This window comes from Venturia canescens, chromosome 1, assembly GCF_019457755.1.
Source record: "Venturia canescens isolate UGA chromosome 1, ASM1945775v1, whole genome shotgun sequence".
NCBI lineage: Eukaryota > Metazoa > Arthropoda > Insecta > Hymenoptera > Ichneumonidae > Venturia > Venturia canescens.
The window spans coordinates 30618434-30644579 of record NC_057421.1 but is presented as its reverse complement, the minus strand read 5'-3'; the positions used below and the strand labels follow the sequence as shown (position 1 = coordinate 30644579).

General features: G+C 36.5%; 1 protein-coding gene across 19 annotated transcripts in view; it reads left to right on the top strand.

Annotated features, from left to right (window-relative positions):
* dnc (phosphodiesterase dunce) overlaps positions 1-26146 on the top strand; it is a 423146-nt gene that overhangs the window by 318935 nt on the left and 78065 nt on the right. For 14 of the 19 annotated variants that reach the window (XM_043424758.1, XM_043424775.1, XM_043424768.1 and 11 more), the window contains one exon: positions 23261-23449. In XM_043424758.1, the coding sequence (XP_043280693.1) occupies positions 23261-23449 (189 nt within the window). Of the gene's footprint in view, positions 1-3969; positions 4504-11102; positions 11178-12771; positions 12824-13890; positions 14786-23260; positions 23450-26146 lie in introns of those variants that run through there. The other 5 variants (XM_043424821.1, XM_043424839.1, XM_043424830.1 and 2 more) reach the window with 5 other exon arrangements.

The following is a 26146-nucleotide window of genomic DNA, read 5'->3' as shown; positions in this document are numbered from 1 at the left end:
AATCATTCGAGGGAACTCGTTGAAAGGGTGTGTGCAGGAACAACGAAAAAAAAGTTTAATATCAATTGAGCAAAGAAAAATAAAATGGTGTCAAATGTATTCCATTCCTGATCGGCATTTGAAAAAAAAAAAAAAAAAAAAAAAAAAAAAAAAAAAAAAAAAAACAGGATTTCAGTGAATAGTATCGCGTTCGCCAAATTGGCAATTATTTGAATAGCTCCAAATTTAATTTCAGAATTAATTTAGATGAAATTTCAAAAGGATTTACTTAAAATTTGTATCTAGAGTTACCGAATTCTGTTTCGAAAAATGATGCGTACATAAAACCCCATTTCCAGTACTTTTTTGCAAAAAAGTAGATTTTTTCAACACTATTTGAAGCTCAAATTAAATTTTTATGCTCTCTAAACCTTCGCTTTGTAATGTACAACGAGTAAAATATCGTCCGTTATATCCAACGGTTTTTATGCGTACGTGACCCTATGAAGGGGAAAAAAAACAAGAATATATTTTTAAATAAAAATCGAACCAGATGGTAACGATCTATTTTCCCAAATAATCTGGGACGGGTGACGTCGCTATAACTGCGAAGGAACTTTCATTCGCCTGCGGAGTATCCATCATTTTCTACCGTTTTTCGACCTTTTCTAGGCTTCGATTCAAAATCGTCGAGGGATGGGAGTGGGTGAATTTTCGGATGCTATATATTAACCCGTAAACACCATGCACACCGGTGCGAATTTGTACTCACGAAAATAAAAAAAAAAAGGTTTTCAAAATTCCTTTCTTCAATTTGGCAAATTTGGCCTATAATAAAACTCCATTTTTCAATTTTTGAATGATTATAATCGATTACTAAGCAATTGTTACCCCTAATGAGTGAAATAAAAAGTTTTGAAAAGTCGGAGTACAACATTACACGTGCTTCGTTCTTTGATTTTCCACGAGCAAAAAGAGAATAATAGATTATCGATATTTGTCCACCGATGGGCTACATTGAACGACGACACTGAATTTTGCAACGTTGGAGTCCAACGGAATTAACGACAATAATATTTGTAATTCAATAATTTTTATTTCTCGAATCATTGGTGAAGGCTGAAAAACTACGAATTGCAAATTAGGCAGGTAACAGAATTGGAGAATTACTGGAATTACTGGAGAGTTTTTTTTACATCATTTCATTGGACTCCAACGTTACAAACTTCAGCGTCATATAGAACGTAGAAATCAGAATTTATTTTTTCATATATTCCTCAATAACGATCTCGCAGCCGTTCCTTTTGAGAAGCACTCCTTGATTGGCTTGCCAGGGATTATTTTCCGAGCCATTTTCCCGTGGCCTGCGAGATAAAATTTGTTGAAAGGAATTCTGGATGGAATAAAAATGTACACGTGATGCTTGTGAACGCAAATATCAAATGCGGAATGATGATAGAAAGAGGATACGACAAATGGATACCGCTTTTCATCCCTTAATATAATGATGGTTCACCCGCAGTTATATAGTGACAACTCCACCCAAGAATTTAAACTCCGCAAAAATTTTCTTTTCGTATCGATTCGTTCAATTTGCGACATAAGAGTTTCCAGAGATTGTTAGTGCGACCATAGACGCGAGTAGACGAGAGGTACACGAGGCTTATAAAGGCTTGAGGATAATGTCATGGCCACTAAGGCCTGACACACGCATCCATTGTGCTTGCTAACATGCCGGAACGAAAACATGATAACTGCTACGTGTACACCTATTTATACATTTATATACATATGAATTAACATCTGTGGACATGATTATAAAAACTTCGTAAACACGACCACGTGGCGTGACTTTTTTGTGTATCCGTAACGAAGTGCTGACTTTGATAGGGTCAGGTGAAAGAATGAAATCGATCAAAAAAAGTTAGTTGATATCACTACAATCCTGAATTAATCAACGTTTTTTTTTTACAAATTCGCTTGAGGAGGAGTTACTATGAGCTATAAAAAAAAAAAAAAAAAACTAGAGACAAGTACATTTATACCCTATGGGTATTTATACCTCTGTAAAATCATGGAAATCAATGGTTGGAAGACTTTCAATTCAAGAAACAAAACGTTGTAAAATAAACGTAGAAGTTGCTAAGCACATAATATTACGAACAAAATAATTACAAAAGGAGAAAAATTTGACGCAAAAAATTACAACCACAAAAAATGCAAAGACAAAACATTACACAAACGAATTGCGACTAAAAAAATTAAGGTCACAAAAATTTTTTTAAAATTGCAAACGAAAAGATTGGCCTTTGTACTTGCCGTTTTTTTCTAGCTAATATTATCTGATTTACCTGTATCTTATACTCACGAATTCATTGCATGAAATAATTGTATTTGACGTTGAATTTATGAATTACTCCGAGACAGTCTGACCTATAAACAAAACTCGTCATATTTTAACTCTCCAGAACTTGTGTCTACGTCACACCCTCGAGATATGGAAAGTAAATTGAAGTTATTATGACCTGTGGTAAAATAATTGGGTTTTTATATACAAACGACGTAAAGATCCACGTCAGATGGCGGATGCCTTGAAACACATCGTTTTCTCGGAATCTTTTGATGTCAATGGTTTAGAGCTTTTCTCGTTTGCTTGTAAATATATTTGTGATGAATACAGGATCGAAAGTTCTCACATACATAAAGAAATTTTCTTTTATATGTTAGAGACAAAAAATATCCGGAAGAGATTGACCCTCCAATGGACGAATGACAAGTTTTATATAAAGCCACCCTCGCATTTGCCCCATGAACTTTCAAAACCTATATTTTTACATTCCATGTATCAACAAGCGTGCATAAGTTGCGGTGGGAATTCCGCGGGAACAGGCTGAATTTCGTTTTCGAAGAATTACCACACCAAAAGTTTTTACCGCCTCAAAGAAAGTCACAGCAAAATCCCTAAGGAAATCGAGAACTTCGTAATGAAATGACTCATCGCGGGCGAAGCTATCTTTCTTATACTAAAAAATGACAGTCGCCTCTGTCCGGGAGCTGTTTGCAGTTCATTTATCTTTGAAAAATTGTTTCAATCCGTGTAATTCGTCTATTTGCCGAAAACAGGGTGGAAGAGACCTGAATAAAAGACGAACCGTGTTTCTTTTGCGCGAGACTAAAAGTATCGAGACATATGACATCATCTTTCACCTTCGCAAGGGCCATTCTTTCTATTTACCTTCCCAAAGAGCTCTTCCAACGACGAAAAAGACTTTATTTACGACCTCTCAATGCGGTGCTGGCCTGTCAATATTTATTCTGGATTCTGGAGAGTGTTGAAATAACTTAGTGACAAATGAGACAAATTTTTAGTTATCTTTGAGAACTGGAAATGTCCATCGAACGCGTGAAAGCTGAGTGTTTACAGCGAGTATCTAAAGTAGCCTGGAATAACCAAAAAATACTATTTTCTCGCCCAGAAAGTTGCGAAATATTGACTGCGATATTCTGCAACTTTTCTTTTTTATACTTGTCCTCGAGACCCCATCGCACCTCTAGATACATCAATATCTCACAGCTTCCTCATTATTTCTCGTTATCGGGATAGAATTTCCTTGATCATTCAGTCGAAGCGTCGTATTTGAGACCGTGTGACTGCGATCCGTAAATCATCGATTGAATGGTATACCCGAGCCGTGTTCGGTGGAAAAATCTGTTTCCTCTGTCAATACGAATTTTCCACCCTTATCTCCGCAGCAGTCGGGTATTGCAATATTTCACTGATCTTTCCGCCCTTGGACGATATTCCTTGTCGGTCCAATTATATTTAAAAAATCAACTATTCGTACGAATTAAGGTAACCATCGTCGTCGGATGTACAAACATTCGCGAAGGATTGCTGCGTTAGTTAGTGAGCAAATTAACACAAGACGTGGGCTTGCTTTTTTTAATGGCCAGTCTGATCTTCTTATTTTTATATCCGAACGCGATACGATTTCGGACAATATTCGATTAAGGTAGCGGCGCCGAAATGACGTTTTCGAAGCCATGTTAATAATGACAGTAAAGTGAAAATGAGTGCAGTGGCGTCCCTGTGCGAGTGGCCAACTTTTCGGAAAGGAAGAATGAAAATAGTGTGGGACACGAAGAAACAATGAAAGTATAGTGAAACAGGCTCACGAGATTTTGTACGGATACACATCGTGTGTTAGTAACTTAATTGTTCATTGATAAATAATCGACGAGAAAAATTAATTGTAAAAAAGACGAGATTCGCGGGGCGATGATAGCCCTCTCCTTTTTTCTCTGGGCCGTGTTAAGATCGAGCCGTACTACTAATTTCCCGAATAGTGTTGAAGATCGTCGCGAGTCTCGCGGGGGCTCACTTCTGAGGGATTGTCCTGGCGAGCGAAGAGACTCTCGACGAGATTCGAAAGAAACAGCGATAAGCTTGCCACCTTATAACGAAAAACGTCGGCATCGCATTCGTCGCCATTCTCGCCGTTATTACTTCGAGCGCAACAAGAGGTAAGCTCTCGAGCATTCACGTGCCAATGATTCGATTGATTATCTGTATCCGCCTATCGATTTAACTCATTCGTTATCGCCGATTCAACGAAACATGAAGCGCGCCATGGAAGCGTACATAAATTTTATTCCAAAATCTAACTTTATCGAGAACCATTTAGACAGAAAAAAAATGCTGTCTTAACAAAGTTTTGGACCAACAAATCTCCGCGAGCTCATTCAATCTGTTGGTTTATCCGAGCCAACGAATTAAAGAAGTTGGTCCGGGTTAAACGATTGAAAATTGAAGGTACACACATAAGTTCGATTTTTATGAAGTTAACAAAAATATAAGTTGCCCAGCCAAAACCACTCGTATGATAAACTAAACAATCAAGAATTCAAAAAAAAAAATATTTAAACACGTTTATCTCAATAACCAATAAGACAAACACTTCAAAATTTGATATGCGTGTCAGTCGACTATCCATTTAAACTTCGTGTAAATTCAAGACTTTCGTAAGAAAATTGTTTCGTGCATGAACTACCTTAAGAGATCAATCGACATGTGCTATCCGACTGCGATAGTTTCAACTCCGCACGTCAGATATCATCTTGACGAACGAATTCGATCACTGCTTTTTTATAACTGCGACGATCGACAGAATCCTCCATAACAGTACCTTTAATAATAATTAATGATAAAAATAACGCATACTTTCAATCTTCATATACCCTCGCATTAGGGCGAGCATTTAAGTCAGAATTCCCAACACTCTTGTCTTACGTTACCTCAATTCTGACAATCATGAAATTCACATCGAAAAACGGTTGGCCTAGCACATAAACGTCTCATATGAAATCCACTTAGTTCTGATGAAATAATCAATAAGCCCTTTTGCCATTGAAAGAGTGTGCTATAATCCATTATTTTTCATTTTCTCTTCATTGTTTTTTTTTTTTTTTTTTTCACATACACTTCGAAGAGGCTTTGAACAACAAGGGAAACACAAAGTACAAACTCGTGCTTCTTTCAACGTTAATCGAGTTTATGGTGTTGTTCCTTGCGGATATGTATTGTCGTTCCCGTGTTTCTCTGCTGCCAACGTCGAACAATATGTACTCTCCCTCGCTCTCGAATATATATGAATTTAATTAATATCCTTGTGGAACGTAGCATTTCGTCTGCAACTATTCTGTGCCATTGGGTCGTCGTATTTTTTTTTGCCCTCACAAACGTCTCCTTCACCTTCAGTTTTTCTTGTCACTTCATTATTCTATAATAAAGTTTATTGTTATTCGGACAATGGGCACTGTCTCTGAATATGAAAAAAGAAATTCTAACGAGATTCACTTATTAGATTAATTTGACTCGCCTCTTACGAAAAAAATACCCGCGTCCTCAGAGCCTTCATTTTATGATGATCTTTTCACTCGCAATAAAATCCTTCGTCAACGCAGCTCTTATGCTAGATGTAAATTAAGCCATGAAACTTTTTCGTACAAAGTAGCTTTTATGTACTTCACTTGTTGAGTTCACGAGCGCACCTTAGCTTATGAAAAAATAAAAAAATCTCTTCCCCTTCGTAACTTTCAACAAGTTTGCACACTTTTCTTCTATCAACGTCACCGCACGCGCACTCTTCATTCACGCATAAATGGCCACATGAAAATATGCCCCTATGCTTAACTTTGCTGGTGCAGCCTATTTCCTGGCTCGCAGATCATGTCAAGTGTCAATGATTTCGTTTAATATCAATTTAACGAGTTGGATCGTACCAGCCAATTACTCAGACAAAGGAGACTCGAATAAATAGTGCGCTGCCGAGGAAGCTCGAATAAAACGCACGTGGAATTTGCACCAAAGCAGAGTCCCTAGCAAAACTAACAGAGCCCAGCTTTCTAGCAGTTAATTAATTTCTGGCTCGATTAGCGAGCTAGATATGTACGAATACTCAACGACCGGCTCAAAGTGAATGCTCCGTGACTTGATGACGGAAGGAAAACAAAAATGCTGGATTATGGAAATCTGTGCAAATGGTAAATCTTTGAATTGATTTGTACGGGATTCGTTCTATTGAATCGGGTCAACCATTACGACTCATTTCGTTTGCATTTTATATATTTATTCGGAGAATCTTTATAGCCCAATTAAGGCCTTATGTACACGTGCAACGGACGAAAAACACGATTTCCTTAATTATTTTTTCGACAAAAAAGTAAATGTTTATTGAAAAACTGTGAACGACATTCGTTAGCACATATGTTCATGTATTTATCCAATTTTTTTCATCAAAAAATTTCTCGAAATGACGGAACTCTGGCTGCATTCCAGTAGCACCTTTTTTTTAGCATCAATTGCGATGGATATGATAGTTAAGAAATTATTTATCCGATCGATACCAAATTTATACCATTTATTCATTAAAATAATAGCTTGGGCCTGGACGGAAGATTTTTGAAAATTTTGATTTAAAAGAAATGGCGGCGGTTTTAACAAAAAATTCATTTTTTGAGGTGCTGTATTTACAGTTTTTTTGTTACAATTTTTTTTCCAACAAAATACGAAATCCTTCGTCCAGCTATTGTTATTATAAATAAGTGGTATAAATTTGTTATGAATCGGATTAATAGTCTTTTAGTAATCGTGTCCACCGCACCGTATTTTTCGAATAAGACGATTCTGAAATAATCACGTTTAAAGATTCAAGTATTAGACAACCGCGCCGCGTGCACCGGGTTATCGGTTGAAATATCCACAGCTGCGAATCTAATGCTCTGATCTTTATGAAATTTGGTGACAATATTCTTCAGACATTGTACTTGAAATACATCTAATAAAAGAAATTTCGATTTTTCCGCCCATCACAAGTGCATATGAGCCCTTAATAAATGAATGGAGTATTGAAATTAGAGCAGCAACATGGTAAAGCTTCGGTAACGAACATCTGCCAACTGTTTCGCAGCTGCGGAAACATAATTCTTCGGACTTTCGTTTTTTAAATGGAAAAGTCTTGGCAACTGTAATTTTGAATTTCGGACCAATGAAAAATGTACATTACACGAATCTGATTTCACACACTCGTTGAGATTTAAAAAATGGGGAAAAAAGTTCTTGACATAAATCTCACGACCCTGGAAAAAACGGAGGTGCAATGGGAAGGGAGCGAGGCCCGCTCAATGATAATAACCTATGACACGCTAACTCCATAAGGATCGATATACCACGCGTTTTTATACAACCTATTTAACGTACGTATACCTATAATAATATTTCATTCCTCTATAAAGCCACCGTATGGTAGCTTCGTTCGTCCATTTCCAGTTGGCCCATAAATCCGCTCTCAAAGTTCAAATTCTAAAAAAAAATTCTACTTGAGACGATCCTGTCATGTTAAAAAAAAACCAATAGAAAAAAGCGACAATACCGAGGGAAACCTCTTAAGGTTTTCGAGCTTACCTTCCAAAGGCTTGTTCGAAAAAAATCCTCGAGAACCCGGTTTTTCACAATACGTATTTTGTGAGCGTTGGAGGAAGAAACAATTTTTTTGACTAATAGCCCTTCGGATAAGTGGGTATAGTCCAATATTTTCACCAGTGACAATCGAAATTTTCAGGAAGGAATCGACTCGAAAATCTTAGTTCACAATTTTATTATATCTTTCAATTCTCTCTCCACTAGAAGCGATAGAAATCCCGTGTGCGTATATATGCAAGAAAAATGTTCTCTTTTGATCTCTCGATGGAGGACGACGTTAGCAGCATTTTTCATTTCATACGTGCTTGAATAATTGACTTTCAGATATTGTGTATGAGAGAACTTTAAGCATCGTGATAACGATCTTTCGAGCAGTAGGAAATCACTCTGCAGGAAAAAAATCAAGATACCCAGTGCGTCGTCAACGAATCACTCGCGATTTCCAACGTTCGCACGTATTTCTTGTTCACATCTCGATTTTTCTCAACTGCACACTCACATTTTCAGCATTTATTCTACACGATGGCTCACGGAATTTTTACAATTGGTAGCCAGGAATTTTTCGTGTAATCCAGTGCTCGAGTTGACAATTTGATTACGGTGCACAAGAATGTTCGGAAACTAAAAAAAAAAAAAAAATTTCGAAATACAAGAATCAGAAAATTACGTGAAGAAATTATGTGAAAGAAAAATGAAGAAAAAAAATTGGGTGGGGTTCGAAATTTCGAATAACCGAATTGTAGAATGGTCGATATTTCGAAATTAATAAATTCGTCATGTAAGATTGGGGTAGGGTTCAATATGTCGAATAACTGAATTGTATAACGGTCGATATTTCGAAATTTTTAAAATTGTGATATCAGTTTGGAGAAAAATAAGTTATTCGAAATTCTTATTCCCGATCAACTATTCAGCGGATTGCGCGTTTAATCAAAAATTCCTTCTTTGAATTCATATTTACCCGAAAATATATATTTCGATAGTTTTCATTTCGAATGCAATTTTAACAGACCATCCGAATGTCAAAAGTTCATATTTTCGAATTCAAAATGGAGAGTAATTGTTTTACAGACAGACCAGAATATAGAGTAGCAAAAAATCGAAAGTGAATTTTTCGAGCCTATAAAACTTAGATATGCGGAATAGCGATAGCTCGAAAAGGCGAAAGTCAAAAAGGCGATGTTTAAAATTGGAGATCATCGGTCTGAGTAAGTGAGTGAGTGAGACGCGTGTATTTGGAGCTCCGCTGCATTTCTTTATTTTGATCGATCGACTTTCTAACGTTTCGCTATTTTGACCATTCGACTTTTTGGTGTTTCAGTATTTCAACCTCAGTAATATTTGATCTTTCGTTATTATATTTTCAAAATTGTGAATTTTCACAGTATCGCTGACTATAGTAATTTATGAATCGAAAGAGTGATAGTCGAATTTTCGAAAAATCGATATTTTAGTCATCGTTCTATGGGCGATTGTTACATTCTATTTTCGATGTAAAGGTGCTTCGAACCTTGCAGTTTCTGCTTTATTTATTTTCGGCATTCAAAGCTCTAGTCGAATCTATCCGTCTCCATATTATCATTCGAAGTTTATAAATTCGAGATTTTAGCTGTTCGAAATTTTAGTCATTCCAACATTTGATCCCCACCCAAAAAATTTAGCTGTTGTCTAATTTGAAAAACGTAACACAATCTTCAAATAATCTCGAAAGTTATTTTATTACTGTCGAGTAGTCTTTCGATTTTTAAACAGCCAATATGACGCAATTACGAGTAAATAACAACATCGTTTTAGGCATTATCAAGTAAGGATTTTTTTTCGTAAAATCTCGATGTCGAAATCTGCATCCAAGTAAAATTCTATTAAAGCAAAATTATATCAAAAAGATATACATAAATGATGAAAATTATATGCACACCTCACCTAGAGTGCTAATAAAATATTTCATTATATAATCTTCACGAAATTCGGCTTCATTAAAAAATTTTCGTGCTCATACAAAAATGATTTTTTCGTATATCATGGTCTTAAGTATTGTAAAAATATTCTTTGAGTTCGTTGGTTCGAATGCAAACTCCACTTTTTTCCATCTCAAACCCCGTGAGAATATCCATACTGACAGCCACTGCGCCCACAGAAATAGAATATTCAAAATATTTACGAAGCTGTGTGTGTATAATAAACCAAGAAAAGCACCTCTAGAAATTTTTTTGGCTACAAGTACATCGTGGCGTCAATCGTATCTCATCACACTTATGCTTCCGCTTATATTTTTCGAAATAATATTCAGAATTCAATTGATACTCTATCAATCTATCTATTCGATCTATCAATCGAAGGTCTTCGAAGTGCGTAAATGTTGACTTTGAACTGATGAAAAATTCTCGAGTAAAAATAGATCAATAAATGAGAATATACACACCATATTTGCTGGTATAGTTTTTATTCGTTCAATGAATCACTCCGCGAATGAAAGAAATCGAAATTTTTTATTACCATATTTTTAAATTCTAGCAATATTGTTTTTCTCATTATTCTGTTCTCATTCAAGATTTTTCCTTTGTTCTTTGTGTCTTAAAATTAAAATGATAAACATCAAATTTTGTATATCATTCGGTGAGTTGAAGCACTACGAATTTTGATTCGTATCGAGTCATCGAGCTTCGAGTTTAGCATATTTCCATTTTTTCCTCTCCTTACGTAAGGCGAGCATTGGTTATCGGAAATGTAGATTGATCCCCGATCCAGTGTAGATGGGCGATTAAGAAATATATGTGCTGATCACGAGTAGTCGTTTTCTCGTAGTTTTCAAATGAAGCTTTATTCAGAATAAAATGAATTAGAGTTCGTTTTCCGATCGATATCCCGCTCTGTATCGTGTGAAAACTTGTCTCTCTCCCTCTCTCTCTCTGATGAATTAATGAGAGGCCAAAATGAGTTAATAGAAAATAAAGTAAGCGGTAGGACTACAGCAAAAATTGATTTTCCGGCATGTATTTTTTCGGTTTCACGAAGCAAACATCCGAACGTGCCTTTTCCACGTCGGAATATCAGCTAACTCGAGTTGTGGCGTTTTAGCTCGATAAGCCATACGGCTACGTATAAGCAACAGACGGCGTTATAGAGGCAGTCAGTCTCCAGCCGGCACGCGACTGATGAACATCAAGAATCCGTGATACAGTCACGAAATCCAAAGAGCTAGAGTGTGAATTCGTAGGTGCACGTTGCAACTTAACTTCCTCATTCCGCTCCACCTTTATACGACTGTGTGTGTGTGTTTGTGCGTTTGTGCGTTTGTGCGTTTATGATAATATGGAGTATCGTTTAGTGTTCATATTCGAAGAGAATTATGTGGTAATAGTGAATGCAAATCGGATGGGGCATAATATTTTTTTAAAACCCATGCTAGAGTACAGGTCACGTGAATCACAGTAAAATTTATTATGCGAAGCCATTAAAACGCCTCGGAAGTCGAATATTAGAATCGAAAAAGAATTAAAAACTCTCCGAATGATTTTTTGTTCTACTCAGATTCGAAGGCCTATCGCAGTTAGTAATCATGAGATGTTTTAAGAAAATGGCACGTTTTAAGTACGTTTCGTTTGTTCAAAATCTGAGGAAACATCCGGAGCAGTATTTAGAATGATGCTTACGTGGATTCTACATGCTTCGCTTAGTTATAAAGCTCCGAATAGCTGTTGATAGCGAAGTTTTTGATTTTTGTTACGTTGATTACTTGTACTGTAAGCTCATTAAATATTTATAAACGCGGTTTCATGAATTTTCTTTTAGAAAATCATTCATCAAATGGTTTCACTCGAATCCTCCTAAATCCGGTATCGATCAATCCAATTAGATAAATGGAGATTCACGCGGATGGCACGAGGGATTTCGTATAGCTGAGAAAACACGGGACTAACATTGAAATCTCGTAAAGCGAAGAACGACATATTGATTTTTCGAATCTCCCATGGTTCGTCTCCAGTCTTTTATTTCAATTTAGCTCTCTCCATTTATGCCATCGCAGCATTCGTGTTCGTGTTTTGCTGTATTTTGATTTTTTACTTTCTCGAGGATCACGTACCGTCTGCTCTCTATCTCACGTTCTGAAATTTACGATAACGAGCTTTTGTGTCGTGTTAAGTGATTCGAAAGATTTTTAACACAATCAGTAATTTCTTGAATGACACGTTTTAATCGTACGACAATTCATGCTCGTATTCGATCAAATTTTACGCTCTTTTCGTTTACATTTTTTACCACACGGAGAGAATTATTAAACGGTAATATTTAGCGTGAAATTCGCTGTAAAATTTACCGGATATATTTGTCTGCGCAAACAAGTTCACAAAAAATATTTATTCCGGTAACGCACTGTAAAATTTTCAATATTTTGCAGAATTTTTAGTTTCATAATAGTAAATATTGCAGATAGTAAAATTCACGATACGTGAACTAAAATTTACAAAACGTTTAGTCAATTTTTCCGTGCCTCACGGTAAAATGTCTTTGCTCGAACGTAGGTGTCGATCACTCGTTTCTGAATTTCGTGGCACACTGAAACGGTCATTTCTACACTTCAATAAAGGGCTGAGCATATAAAAAATAAAAACAATGGGAAAATAGCAACAAGTCCCCAGTACCATGTCCTGAGTATAGTCGCATCCTAGCATAAACATTCGTACGGAAATTTTTACAGTGCAGTGCGGTAAAATTCACCGTGCCGTCAAAATTTACTAAATACTCTGGTAAAAGTTCCTACTGTGGACAATGAATATTATTTTTTTATAGGAAAATTCAATTTCTTTTCCATAATAATATCACGAACTGCACCTCGTCATCGCACTATCGTTACTATAGACGGTAATTTTTCAAGTTTAATTCTCTCCGTGCATATTACTTAACAGAAGAAGAGGATTTACCAAGTTCCAAGAATCAATAGAACTGATAAAAAAATCTACAAAATGTTGGAATCGAATGCTTCATCGAACAAAATTTATTTGAGCAGATTATTTCGATTGGGTAAATAAAGTTTAGGCTCTACACAATGTACTTTGCTGGTAGTATTAATTTAGCCCAAAATATGAAAAATTCAGTGTTTTAATATTGTACAAATTCATCTCTTCTTGGAACTGATTTATCCTGTCGGTTTCGTGGATTAACTTCTTATCTGCCTAACTAATTAATGCTAAATTAGAAAATTCTATGGAGCCGTAAAGCCGGCACTTCAACACAAAGGTTTCATGGCTATATTACAAAAGTCCGCCAGCACAAAAGAAAAAAATGACTATAGTAGCATTGGTCCATTATTATGTGATCGGGTGATTGGGATTTTTGCTATTCTACTCGAAAAAACAATAATTCATGAAGCTTTGTGCAGTCCAGTGCAGATAGGACGCGCGTAAATTCTCGTTGTAGTTGAATCGCGAAGAAACGAGGATAGAGAGACTTGTTTGTTCGCAAAGAGTCGGAAATTGTCGGAGACCAAAATCACGTTCTGTTCTCTCGAAGGCAGAACGTTTATGTTCGCAAACTTACTTTAGTCAGAGTTTGGCGTTTCATTTTTTTTTATGGCCATGCCCAACATTACACTTGACCCAAATTCAGTTTGTTCTTCTATACTTACACCAACAGTAGTGCGAGACACTTTTCTACTCGAATCGTCTGCTTCTCCAAAAATGAGAAAATTCGTAGTTTCTTTTCAATTGTACGAAACGCCAAAAGTCTCAAATATTTGTTGTCAGAATACATTTTTCGCGAGTCTTTTACTTTATGTGCTGATTGACGAAACGTAATGAAAATATTTGACCAACGCAAAGTCCTTGGAAACCGGCCGAATTCTCAAATTCTTTTTACATTGATATACAAATGGAAAAATATAATTTCCAAAATATCGCGAGATTCGAAAAAAAAGCTTTAACACATTTCAGTGATAACGAGAGACCGCTTGCTTCAATTGAAAAAAAAGTGGGAACGATCGACGCGGTATTTTCCGTTAAACCGTCATGATTTACCTGCCTCGATCATCATCGAGAGATGGACGAATTCGAAAGGGAAAAAAGATTGAGACCTACTCGATGTCGTTGAAGCTTCACGAGTGTAATCAGCGAGTGCTCGGCTGCGCTGAGCTGTGACGGTAAAGAGCAGTAACGTCAGTAAAGCGTGTGGAAGAGAAAGAGAAAGAAAGGGAAAAGAGAGTAGAGCCGTTCGAAGGGAAAACGAAAAAATGGACTCTCGCAATATGCGCGTAGACACAGTGCCTCTTGAGATGAACGACAGTCGATAGCGTGTCAGTGAAAAAAATAGATAAACAGAAAAACAGATAAAAAAGGAGTCAAGTGTGTTGGTCATGTTCGACGTAAGTTTTAAACTCTGTTTTCGTTATGAACGGGACTATCGAAAATCCTTGGAATAAGCTTGCCGACTGATAATAATTGTCGTTTCCGATAACTGTCGATCGGCGACAGTTGGATCGACTGCTCGCACGAAATTTGGTAAACGCAGGAGCGTTCGGTTTAGTGACATGCTTTTGTGAATTCATTCAAAGTGCTTTCGCAAATAGTGAATAGTTCTTCGGAACTGTGCGAATGGAATAACTGTAACAGAAACGAAAAGATAGCTCGAAGACAGTTTACCATATTTTAAGAGAACGATGAACGAGTACGCGATTTTGGTAACGCCAGAGATCAGCTCGAAAATGGCTCGAAGGGACTCTGGCACGATGAGGGTATCCCTACCTTTGACTTCCTTCAGGAGGCACAGCGGTTGCGTGTCAACTCTCGCACGTGCAAAGCCACATCCGAGATTGCTTTACGTCGCCGTCCCGTAAGTCACACCCACAGCTAAACTCGACTTATATCTAGATCTGGAAGATTCCAGGAGGCTTGATTAAACATTGGAATTAAAAATAAATTATCCTCCGTAACTTCGTGGAGAAAAAAATTAATGAACTCTTCTTTATCTGTACATTCGACTTTTTCGTAACGAAAATCGTCATCATTTTTTTACAAAGCTCCTTCATGTACCGACGACATGTAGGAAATTTGTCAACATTCCACGTTGACTGACTCAACTCTAAAAAGGGATTTAGGGCTGTTGGAAGATTTTAAAAAATCACTTTGATAGCTCCATTATGATGGAAGGCAGTAAAGAATAATGACAGATATTCGTGTACTCTTATTATCTGGAGTCATTTTAATTGCTGTATTGTGAGTTTTTGACGAGCATGTCGATCGGTCTGTCACACCTGTCAGCAATACAACGTTGATCATATTCTCGGTTATTTAGCTTCATTTTACGAAATATTTTTGAAGCAAATTCATGTAAAATTGATGAGCTTCCACATCCTATTATGCACTGAGACAGAAACAAATTACACTTTTTCACAGTTCTAGTTTACTAAAACGAGAATAATAGTCACCACAAACAATGCTTACCCGCTCTCTAACGATCGTAATCAGGTTAATGTGTATACTTTGATTGGTTCGTGCTTATCGGCATCGACCGGCGAGTGATTTGATGCGTACATGTTCGCAGGGCATTTCGGAAAATTTGAACAGAAATTATGAGCTCAGATCGCTCACTCGATTATCGTTACATTCTCCTCGTCGAATGGATAAATTTATTGATTTTTTTTTCAAAGATTAACCTGTAATGAATTCTATACATTAGAAAATATGTGTAGGGGAGACTGGGTTAAAAGAGCGAAAAAATCCTGCTTTTAGAAGTTGGAGAAGCTTCATCTATTGCTGATGCTCCGGCACCAAAAAACCTACTGGAACTATTTGCAATCTTCGAAAAAGAAGAAAATTTCTTGGACCACCTAAAAAATGCCTGAATTTTTTTTCATTGCAATTTCAATTCGATGCACCTTGGCTGTTCCTTTTGAAAGGCAGTCGAAAAAGAATTAGAATTGCTTCAAAATTTTTCCTTCTTTTCAATTTTCGTTTCTTCAAAATTTCCACTTATTCTTCCTTTTTGAAGCTTTGCTTCTTTTGAAAAGCAGTCGAAAAAGAATTGGAATTTCTTCAAAATTTTTCCTTCTTTTCAATTTTCATTTATTTAAACCACTTTTTCTTATTTTTTGAAGCTTTTTTTTACTTCAAAAGTTTTTCTTTTTTTCCGAGAATAAAAAAAAAAAATTCCTCGCTTTTTAAAGAACTCCGTTTTGCTCTGGTTTCCCTGTATATCAGTGAATAATTTTGCTGTATATTCGGGATGGAAATGTTTAAACTTTTGCCAAAGTAATTGATGCAATATGTTCAGTGAAACTCATCACAATATTTCTCCAGTTCATACGTTTCCCCCTGACTCCAACGAACCCTTCGCTTAGTCAATAATTACGATTCTGACAAAATTTCGCCTTGAGCTGCGATGTGAATAGCTCTCTGACTTGCGGCTACTCGACGAATCAGGCGGAAACTTCGCTCGCATGTTCGTAACCGCGAAACGCACAAATTTAATTATCAGATTCCTAACATCGAGCAGTTATGTTCAAAGTGGAGAAATATTTGAATCATCTCCTCATGACTCCAATGAATCGTAATATGCTACAGGCTCATTGATGTTCAAGAATCAAATTTACAATTTTATTTCGTCTGCATCGTTGAAATTTTCGCAAATTTCAATCCCAAAAAAACCGGTCACGGTCAACTCGTGGTCAAAGGTTTATTTCACACGAATTGATTTGCGAAAATCGGTGAAAACGATAAAAATTATCAAGAGACAACAAAATTTCATTTGGGATGCATACCTGAAGAATAAAATGAATTGTAACATTCGCATGTTTCGTGTACTTTATTACAAACATCCCAGAGTTGGAAAACCCCGGAGAAAAATGATGAAACGAGGAGTATTCAAGTCTGTGGAATTTAAACCGTGATTCGTAAAATAATAACACTCAAATGACACTCATACAACGCGCTAAAGAGCTTCATTTTTTTGGCAGTACTGATACGTTGTTATCGCGTGCGTTAAAAGCCCAGCACAATCGTCTAGAATATTTCGAATCACATTTTCTATTTTAGTACCGATGCAAATATTTGCGAACTGGGCTCGGTAGTTTCATGCTGCAAACAAGCGCGCCTTTGTCACTAGCTCATATAGCTATAGCGCATACACCATTCGGTTCTATTCACACATTCACATATGCGGATATCTTTTTCTTTTTATGCCAACGCGCACACACTACGAAACTCACTTTTTCCAGTTCACTTGCCCGCGTGTTCCCGATATTATGCAAAAGTATTGCATTTTCTGCGCGTCACATCGATTACATTTTTCACTGGGTTGTATACGGCGATTTCGCAGACCGAGTCTACAGCCCGGTGACCCTCGTGATCCGAAATTCCGACTCTGAGATCGTTATAACGTCCTTTCAACCTGTAAAGATACACAATCATTTTTACAAAAGTTTTAATTGCTTCTAAGGAGCCATGAGACTACATGGAAAATGAGATTTTTTTTGAAACATTAAAATCGTTCGTCAGACGTGTTGCCGCGATCAAATTAATTTTCTCACGCAACAAAATTTCGAATATTCCAGAAGAACTTTGTCGAATCTTTGCTGCAGAATGAAACAGAGAACCAATCACTGATGGATTCGAGGATAACGTGAACGAAAAAAAATGTTTTTTTTTTAGAAAATATCGTATATTCGTTATCAGGACTGCTATCGTATCATTTGCACGACCAGAACGACATTTATTGAAAAATTCCTGCAATACAGCAAACTACATTTACAGTTATAATTGAAATCTTATACCTTCAGCTCTGATCGTTCTGTAGTGATTTGATTATTAAGCTACTAAAACCCATAACGATGCCTTCCTTTGTTCCAAAGCTGCCAATTATTAGACATCGTTGATAAAGATTTTTTTTTTGATTCTCTTACAAAAGTTCCAATATCATTTTACAGGTAGCAAATAAGCCGAGTGAATAAAACAGTTTCTTCGTATAACTTTATCGTTTTAAAAAATCGTTTTCATTATTAATAAAAACTCGATAAATTATTATTTTTTCATCGAAAATTCAACGCAATGAATATTTTTTTCTTTCATTCTCTATAGTTTTATGTCTATACTTAAAAAAAAATGAATAATCCACAATACTTGATTGGCATTAAGATAATCACGTCATGTCAGTTACACGTACAATACAACTGTCATTATTTTCTTGTTTCTTCGTTTCACCAGTATATTTCTCAACAATCCACCATACAAAATGCAGACACGTTAATGAAGACGTGAAAAATCGATAAAAAAAAATTTACCCTACATGGATATATACGTGCGAGAATATTGTTGTTCTGCGTGACATGCAATGGCAGCGAAGTTTGCCGTATATGGGTCGTTCTAGACACACTCGATAATTTTGTATCCCTCGAATTTTTCCAGGTAACATTTGCTGAATTGTTTCGTTTTACAAACGTCGTCTGATCCATCATTTGTTGAGGATAAAAAAATATTTATCGACAATACGGAAAAAAAATTCAAAAATTCGTTGCGATAAAAAAATCGTCGTCGATATCAGTTCTTTCAATGGACAACGATTTAAGATAGATCATGCCGGTAGGATCGTATTTTACGGGTGTCTAAATCGGATCGATTTTTTACTTCCTAATTAAAGATATTATCATTCCAAATTAATGTCAGATTTATTAAGGTCGATCCCCTACGACAACCCCAATCAAAAGTTATGTACCGTCTGCATATTAAAAGGGTTGATAATTCGTTCGGATCGTAATCAATAACTTTGTAATGACCCTATATATACGTACTCGGTGCCAGCAGATATAGTACAAATATCATTTGCTTTCGTAAAATTTATTCTAAAGGTATTTTTGATGTGACGTCGCGAATAAATTTTTTGACGGAACTATCCGGGCTACGCTTCAACACACAAAAAAGATTGTCCATACAGACGACATTCGCTTGTTCGCTTGCAAAATATATCCTATGCAGACTAAACCTTCGTACTTCTCGAGACTATGTCTGTCAAACTAGATGGTCGATCACCTTGATTTTTTTTCACAATATCTGTGATATCCTGCTCTAGCTCCTCCTCGTTTTTTATAAACTTCCTAATTTCAGTACTAGCGGTAGAATTAATAATGTGCTGTTTGCCTATGCATGGTCCATATGTTACGTGTTAATTGAGTCAACTTCAATTACATATATCTCGGGTTCGGGATGGTGAAACTTGTTAAAATTTTGTAGAGGTGTTGTTCATATGTTAAACAATACGTATGCCAAATTTAAATGATTTCCTAATTTAACTGTCTCGTGGAGGAACCTTCTTAATACAAAATTGTAGATACATTTTTTCAACTTATTTTTTGGCGAATGAAATTACAAACCATTAATTAAACGAGGATCCATCACTGACTGAACCCAAAGTTTCATTCCTCCCTGGCTAAAATACTATAATTTTTTTGTGTAAAAAATCGTTTTAGAGAGCGCTAAGGGAAAACACAAAGGAAAATGGATCAAAAAATAAGTCTTAATAAAAATTATTAACACTTTTTTCTTGATCCATTTACACATTTTTATCTTCACACATTTTTCTTGATCCATTTTTCTTGATCCATTTTCCTGACAAAAGGCTATGATACGAATGGCCCAAGCCAAGAAGAAACAAAATGCCGAAATAAACAAATGTGAGGTTACGGGTGCTCATTTTACCAATTTAGTTCAATCTTGAACATAATGTATCTTTATTATTATTTGTTTATTTTTTATTATTTTTCATATGTAAATACGATTATCTAAATAAACGATAAGAGGAACCCTCTAAAATTTGATACGCGTGTCAATCGACTACCCATCAAAATTCTGTGTAAATTTCAACACATTCTTAAAAAAATCGTTTCGTGCATAAACTACCTTAATCACACTCAAATCAATCAAACAAGAAAATGAAGCCACAGACTAGGTTCACAAAATGCAGAAGAACAGCAAACTTCGTTTGGGGAAACGAAACTTATACTCGACAATTCCGAATAAAACAATATTTATTTCTGTTACTCAACAACTTATACACAAAAGTACGTTTTTTTTCATAGTCGACCTACACAGATTTCATATAGGGGTCCTATCTCACCTTGATCGTTTCATTGTGATACGATATCGTCGTTCTGGAAAGAAATTAATGCTCGATCAGTCGTGAATAGCGTTTTTTTTTTAAATGTCATTGTGCCCTAATCTGAGAAAAAAGGATTACGCCGATCAAAATAGGAAGTCTCTCCAGGTTCAAATTATATTTTTTGTCCAAAGAATATATAATCGCCCTTCAAAATAAAGAGTGCACGATGATAAACAATTTTTCAAGAAATCACGCTTGTAGGGATTTCAGCTCTTGGCGTGTTATTGGAAAATGGCGATAGCCATTTTCCAATACAATCTTTGCTCGGCAAAGATTGATCATTAAACTCACAAATGACGTGAGCATCTACACGCGAATTCTCTGAAATCCCACTCGTCACTGATCAAATCCATGCAACACATAACTATTCTAATGGAAACGAAGCTACAGCGAATCGCGCCTTCAGCAATTGCTTGACAAACAACAAAAGCTAACTTTGGACGAGACATTATTTGGTTTAACCTTTACGCGTCGCTGGGTCTCGTGCATATCGAGTATTTTTCCGATTCTTCAATAGAGCCGCAATTCTTACCACGTAGAACGCATCATTCTGTCACTCAACGTTTCTTTTTTGCCGAGCGAATAAACCGGTTTTTGACATTTTTCCATCCAAACTCAACGACCAATTTTCCATGTGAGCTAATCTTGCACACATACATTTCTTGAGACATTTCTTTTTCGTATATTTTTCATTGAAACTTCTTTTAAGGTATTTAGTTTATACACGAAACGATTTTCTTAAGGAAGTCTTGAAATTTACATCGAGTTGAATGGGTAGTCGACTGACATGCGCATCAAATTTCAAAGGGTTTCGTCTTATTCGTTATTTAGATAAACGCGTTTGAATGTGAAGAAAAATACACAGGGATATTGGGAAGTTTATCTTTCCATAGAACGAATGAACGCTTCTTACGAAGTTTATGAAAAAGTGGACAAGAACAATGGAGTATGAATGAAGGTGTGGAGAAAAATTTGGAATGATTGTCTTACTAGTTATAAAGATATATTAAAGATATATTAAGATACGTTAAAGATCGAACGAAATTGGTAAAATAAGCACTCGTAACCTCATATTTGCTTATTCGGTATTTTGTTTCTTCTTGGCTTGGGCCATTCCTGTCATAGCCTCCTGTCTTTTTATTAACACTTTTTTCGGGTTCTGCCAGTGATGGATCTCCGTTCGATTAATGGCTTGTTATTTCATTAGCCAAAAAATAAGTTTAAAAAATGTATCTACGCAATTTTGAATGACATTAATTTGGAGTAATAATATTTTCAATTAGGAAGTAAAAATCGACTCAATTTAGACACCCATAAAATACGATCCTACGGGCATGATCTACCTTAATTAAAGCCGCTTAGGAAAATGAAACGACGTTGTTGTCCAACAGCTGCCCAAGCAAATTCTCTTTTCTCGGTTATGCAAATTGATTCATTTTGAAAAATTGAGCATTGATCGTGCTTATAAATCGCTATGTATTGAAGCAAACACGAAGCCTCCGTGTGATTAGAAAGCGATGGTATCAAGTGTTACGAAGTCATTTGACACCGAGTGAAATAGAATCACTGGATCGGACAGTTTCACGGGATCGTCAACGAGTAAGTCGACGTTGGCAAGTCCTGAAATAAAATTAATTGCGTTGCTTGCATAATGTGAATCGGTGATGGTGACTGGGCAACGAGAAAACACTGAGCGGAAGTGGTACTAGTCCCCACTGTGCTAGCAAGGCGCCGCCGCTAGCCATTCGACCATAATAAAAAAAAAAAAAAAAAAAAAAACAAATTATTTGCCCAGCAGTCGCTCGAACAAACGAAAAGACGGGGAAAAATCCGCTTTGACTATCAAACGTTGTTTCGTTCATTTACGAACTGCCCTTTGACCATTCAATGGCGACTTGATTGAAGATTCCTATCTGATTTCAATACGCCTAAAACGGGGACCTTCCATACTGTTTTATTATTATTGATTTTCCATCAATTCGATTTATTCATCAGAAATATCCATGCCCAGAATATAAATAATCTTGGAGAGATCGAGTGGGAAAGGGATTAAATTTGCCATCAACCATGGTATCGACATCAATGACGTAACGAATTCACAACGACGGAAAATTACCTCAGCGTTCACATTTTTGACCATTAATAATTCCAATGATTTTTAATTTGTTTTTCCAATCCACAATTATTGTAACTCAACTTCCGGACGCAGGAATACGAATAGTGTGTTTCAAACTTGGTAAAGGCTTATACGGCTTATATACCCTTGTGATGGGCGGAAAAATCGAAATTTTTTTTTATTAGATATTCTTCAAATACAATGTCTGAAGAATATTCTCGCCAAATTTCATAAAGACCGAAGCATTATCCCAGAATCGTCTTTTTTGAAAAATACCTTTGCGGTGAATACGATTACTATAAAACTATTAAACCGATCCATACCAAATTTATACCACTTATTTATTATAGTAATAGCTAGGGCTTGGACGAAGGATCTCGTATTTTGTTGAAAAAATAAAAAAATTGTAACAAAAACCCGAAAATTTAGCACCCCAAATAATGAATTTTTTGCTGAAACGGTCGCCATTTATTTTAAATCAAAATTTTCAAAAATCCTCCGTCCAGGCCGAAGCTATTATTCTAATAAATAAATGCTATAAATTTGGCATCGATCGGATAAATAATTTATTAATTATCATATCCACCGCAACTGATGCTCAAAAAAAGGTGCTACTGGAGTACAGCTGGAGTTGCGTCATTTTGAGATATTTTTTGATAAAAAAAATTGTAAAGGTACATCAACATATGTGCTGACGAATGTCGTTCACAGTTTTTCAATAAACATTTATTTTCTTATCGAAAAAAAAAATCAAGGAAGTCACGTTTTTTCGTCCCCTGCAAGTGTATATAAGGCCTTAAGAAGTGTTTTTGAAACATCGAATCGTTTTATAGTACATGAACCGTGCTGTATTAGTCCTAATTGACTTCTGTCACGAAACACATCAAGCACAGCTAAACAGACGAATTTTATCTTTAAATCCGAAGAAATATTTTTATAAAGCGTGTATTATTTGCTTGTATAACTTTGTATTCAAGAACAATTGATTCGCACGATTTTGTCACGTGATATTTCATGGGTGATTTTTATATTTAAATTTACAGTTTCGACGTCGAAAATGGGGCTTCAACGCTGGACGGAGGTGCTGGGGGTGGCGGTGGGGCATCGCCAAGCGCTGGCCTTGTCCTCCAGACGCTTCCCCAAAGAAGAGAGAGCTTCCTGTATCGAAGTGACAGCGATTTCGAAATGTCGCCGAAATCGATGTCACGCAACAGTTCTATCGCCAGTGAGAGGTAAAAATCACGTCAATTGTTTTTATTTTTCTTAAAACATCGCGCTCATGATAATAGATGACCGAATACAAACAAAGATACGAATATGCCTGTAAGAATATTCGGAAACGCCAATATAGTTCACTTTGCATCGTCAATAAGGCAAATTTCATTTCGGAAAGAGCTGTTCTTCGAATACTACGCGCTTCGTGTTTCTCCCGTTCGATCACTGAATTGTAGGACTTCGGAAACGCTGTAATCACCCACGTAATTGAATTAATCACTTGTCACAGCTTCCTGTCGCAATAACGGTCCTACAATCCTCTTCCATCACGCTAAGATTCTTTTGTCTCGATTCAATTGATGCTTCGTTCTGCCACGGATGGAATCTCTCTCCGGAAATCTTGCAGGAGTCTTACAATTCAGTCAGTTTTCTCTCAACAAAAAATCATCAATATCTTCTGACGGGCATGCCTGGAGGATTTTTATGCCACCGAAAAAATAGAAACCCTCACGTGGAATGTTTCAAAATTAATATTTTTGATAAAAATTTATCGACAATATCTGCGAGGGGCTTACGAATTGTGACAAATTCCTGATAAATCTTTTTTCGACCAATCCGAGTTTAAGAACCGTTTATGTGCGAGTTAGAACAAAGGTGATTGAAAAAAAATTGGACATCGCAAAATTGGGAGACTAAAAGTTTCTTCCACACTTTGAACATTTTCACTTCAACGAAATTCCTTCCATTCGTTAACTAGAAGTATTTCCATTCACGTAGCTTTCTCCGGATATCAAAATCCGCAAACAAAAGGTTCTTAGAAAAACGGACTCGAAGAAATATGGCTCGGGTCGATACAAAGTTTCGGGAATTCCTCGATGATAATGGACACTGTAAACGTGAAAATTTCCATCTTTCGGCAAGGTAGAATGCATTTGATTCTTTGAAATAATATGACAGAGTCCTCCTTCGTTAATGTCGGTAACGTAGAAAAGGACGGATACAAATCTTCACTAAACGATATCGTTGGGGATTTAGATACGAGCAGCTCCGTCGGTTTATTTCGCGTCATTCGATCGGGTAGAAACTCGATGGTAAAGCAGATCAAATGCGTAGAAATTGATTCACTGTTGAATCGTTGCAGCTCACTACGAAATATTGAGGTGAGTTACTAAATGGACATTGATTGAGCAATAATTGTCGAAATATTGGGCGATTTCGAGGCGGTGTCGATCGGTTTCTCCGTGAGAGTTCAATGAAAATTTGTCATTGCGCCGGTTCAGCATTTGCCTCAACTCAGATTTTCATTCGATCATCGTGGTTTCCACGCGCGGAATTATCGATATCAATAATAACATTCAGCTCAATTCTTCAGCCACGGGCATTCGAAATACTCGGCCAGTCGTATACCGATGGTCATAATGCGATGCGAGGAATGTTTAATTACCACACTCGATCGAACGATATCGCGTTCGCCCCACGGCGAGGTTGGACCATCGCTCTACGACTTTGTAAGGAAGTACGTCACTATCGACCCGAGCAGCGTTGAACCCACGACGATGTGTTTCTAGGTCGTGCTTGATATTAAGTCGGAAAAAAAGAGATGCAAAAAAAGGGACCGGGCATCACTGAATGACTATCGTCGTCAATAAACTTTACACTTTTTTGCCAGAAAATCGTTCGTCGGGTTTTAGTTCAGAGAATTATAGAAGGTAAAAAAATGTGAAAAATACAACCGCGATTTGTAGGTTAAAAAAGTTTATTTTTATTGATTCATTCATTGGAATTACTGGAAAAAATAATTTTCGATGAAACGCCAGCGTTGAAAGCCACGTCTGAGCCACGTCGTTTCGCGTTCCCTTCCTTCTTTTGTTACGAGTTTACACACTCGAGATGAGTAAACAATCGTCGCACAGAATATCAAGAGTCCATAAATGTTGCTTGGCTGAGTGCCACTGTCTGTTGCACTCGTACGACTCATTTTCGTGAAACGTGGACTGTTCGAATTCATATCTTTTGGTATACTATGCGATACACCAGAGAAGCTGCTTGCTCGCATAAACTAGCCTCGAGAAAAATAAATTCGATATTTCTTGCTCGTCACGTGATATTTTTCAAACTATTACTCGCGTACAATAAATTCGAATTCACTTGGCACATTGCCTCGCTACTCTACCCATTTGATCGTAGCTTTTGCAGGTAAATTTGGATTCGCGTGTGTGACATAACTTCAATCGTCACCAGTATGATTATTCAAAAACATCAAAAAAATTCTCATACTAAATATTCATTGAGGAGCCTCATAAAAAACACTTTTTATCGGATTTTTATGCAAAAATGAATTTGAAAAAAGGAGTTAAGGAAAAATCAATTTTCTTCACTTCCGGCGTTACAACACTTGATATTCTTAATCGAAGCGAGCAATCGCGTAAGTTCTCCCAAGTTTTTATACTCGCCAACATTTCTTCGAGCTCAAAAACATCCGACTTTTTTCGCCTTCCAGTGTCCATTATCATCGAAGCAGACAATTTATCTTAATAATGCATCAATCGATCTCAGTCGCATTTCGTTTACGTTGAGAAAAAAAAATCGCGACGTTGTGATAAATTGAACAAAAGTTTGTGAGAAAATACGAATCGTCTACATATTTAAGTCCTACATTCGTATTATCGTTTATGGCCATGTCTGTTACGTAGTTTATTAATGAATTCATGCAC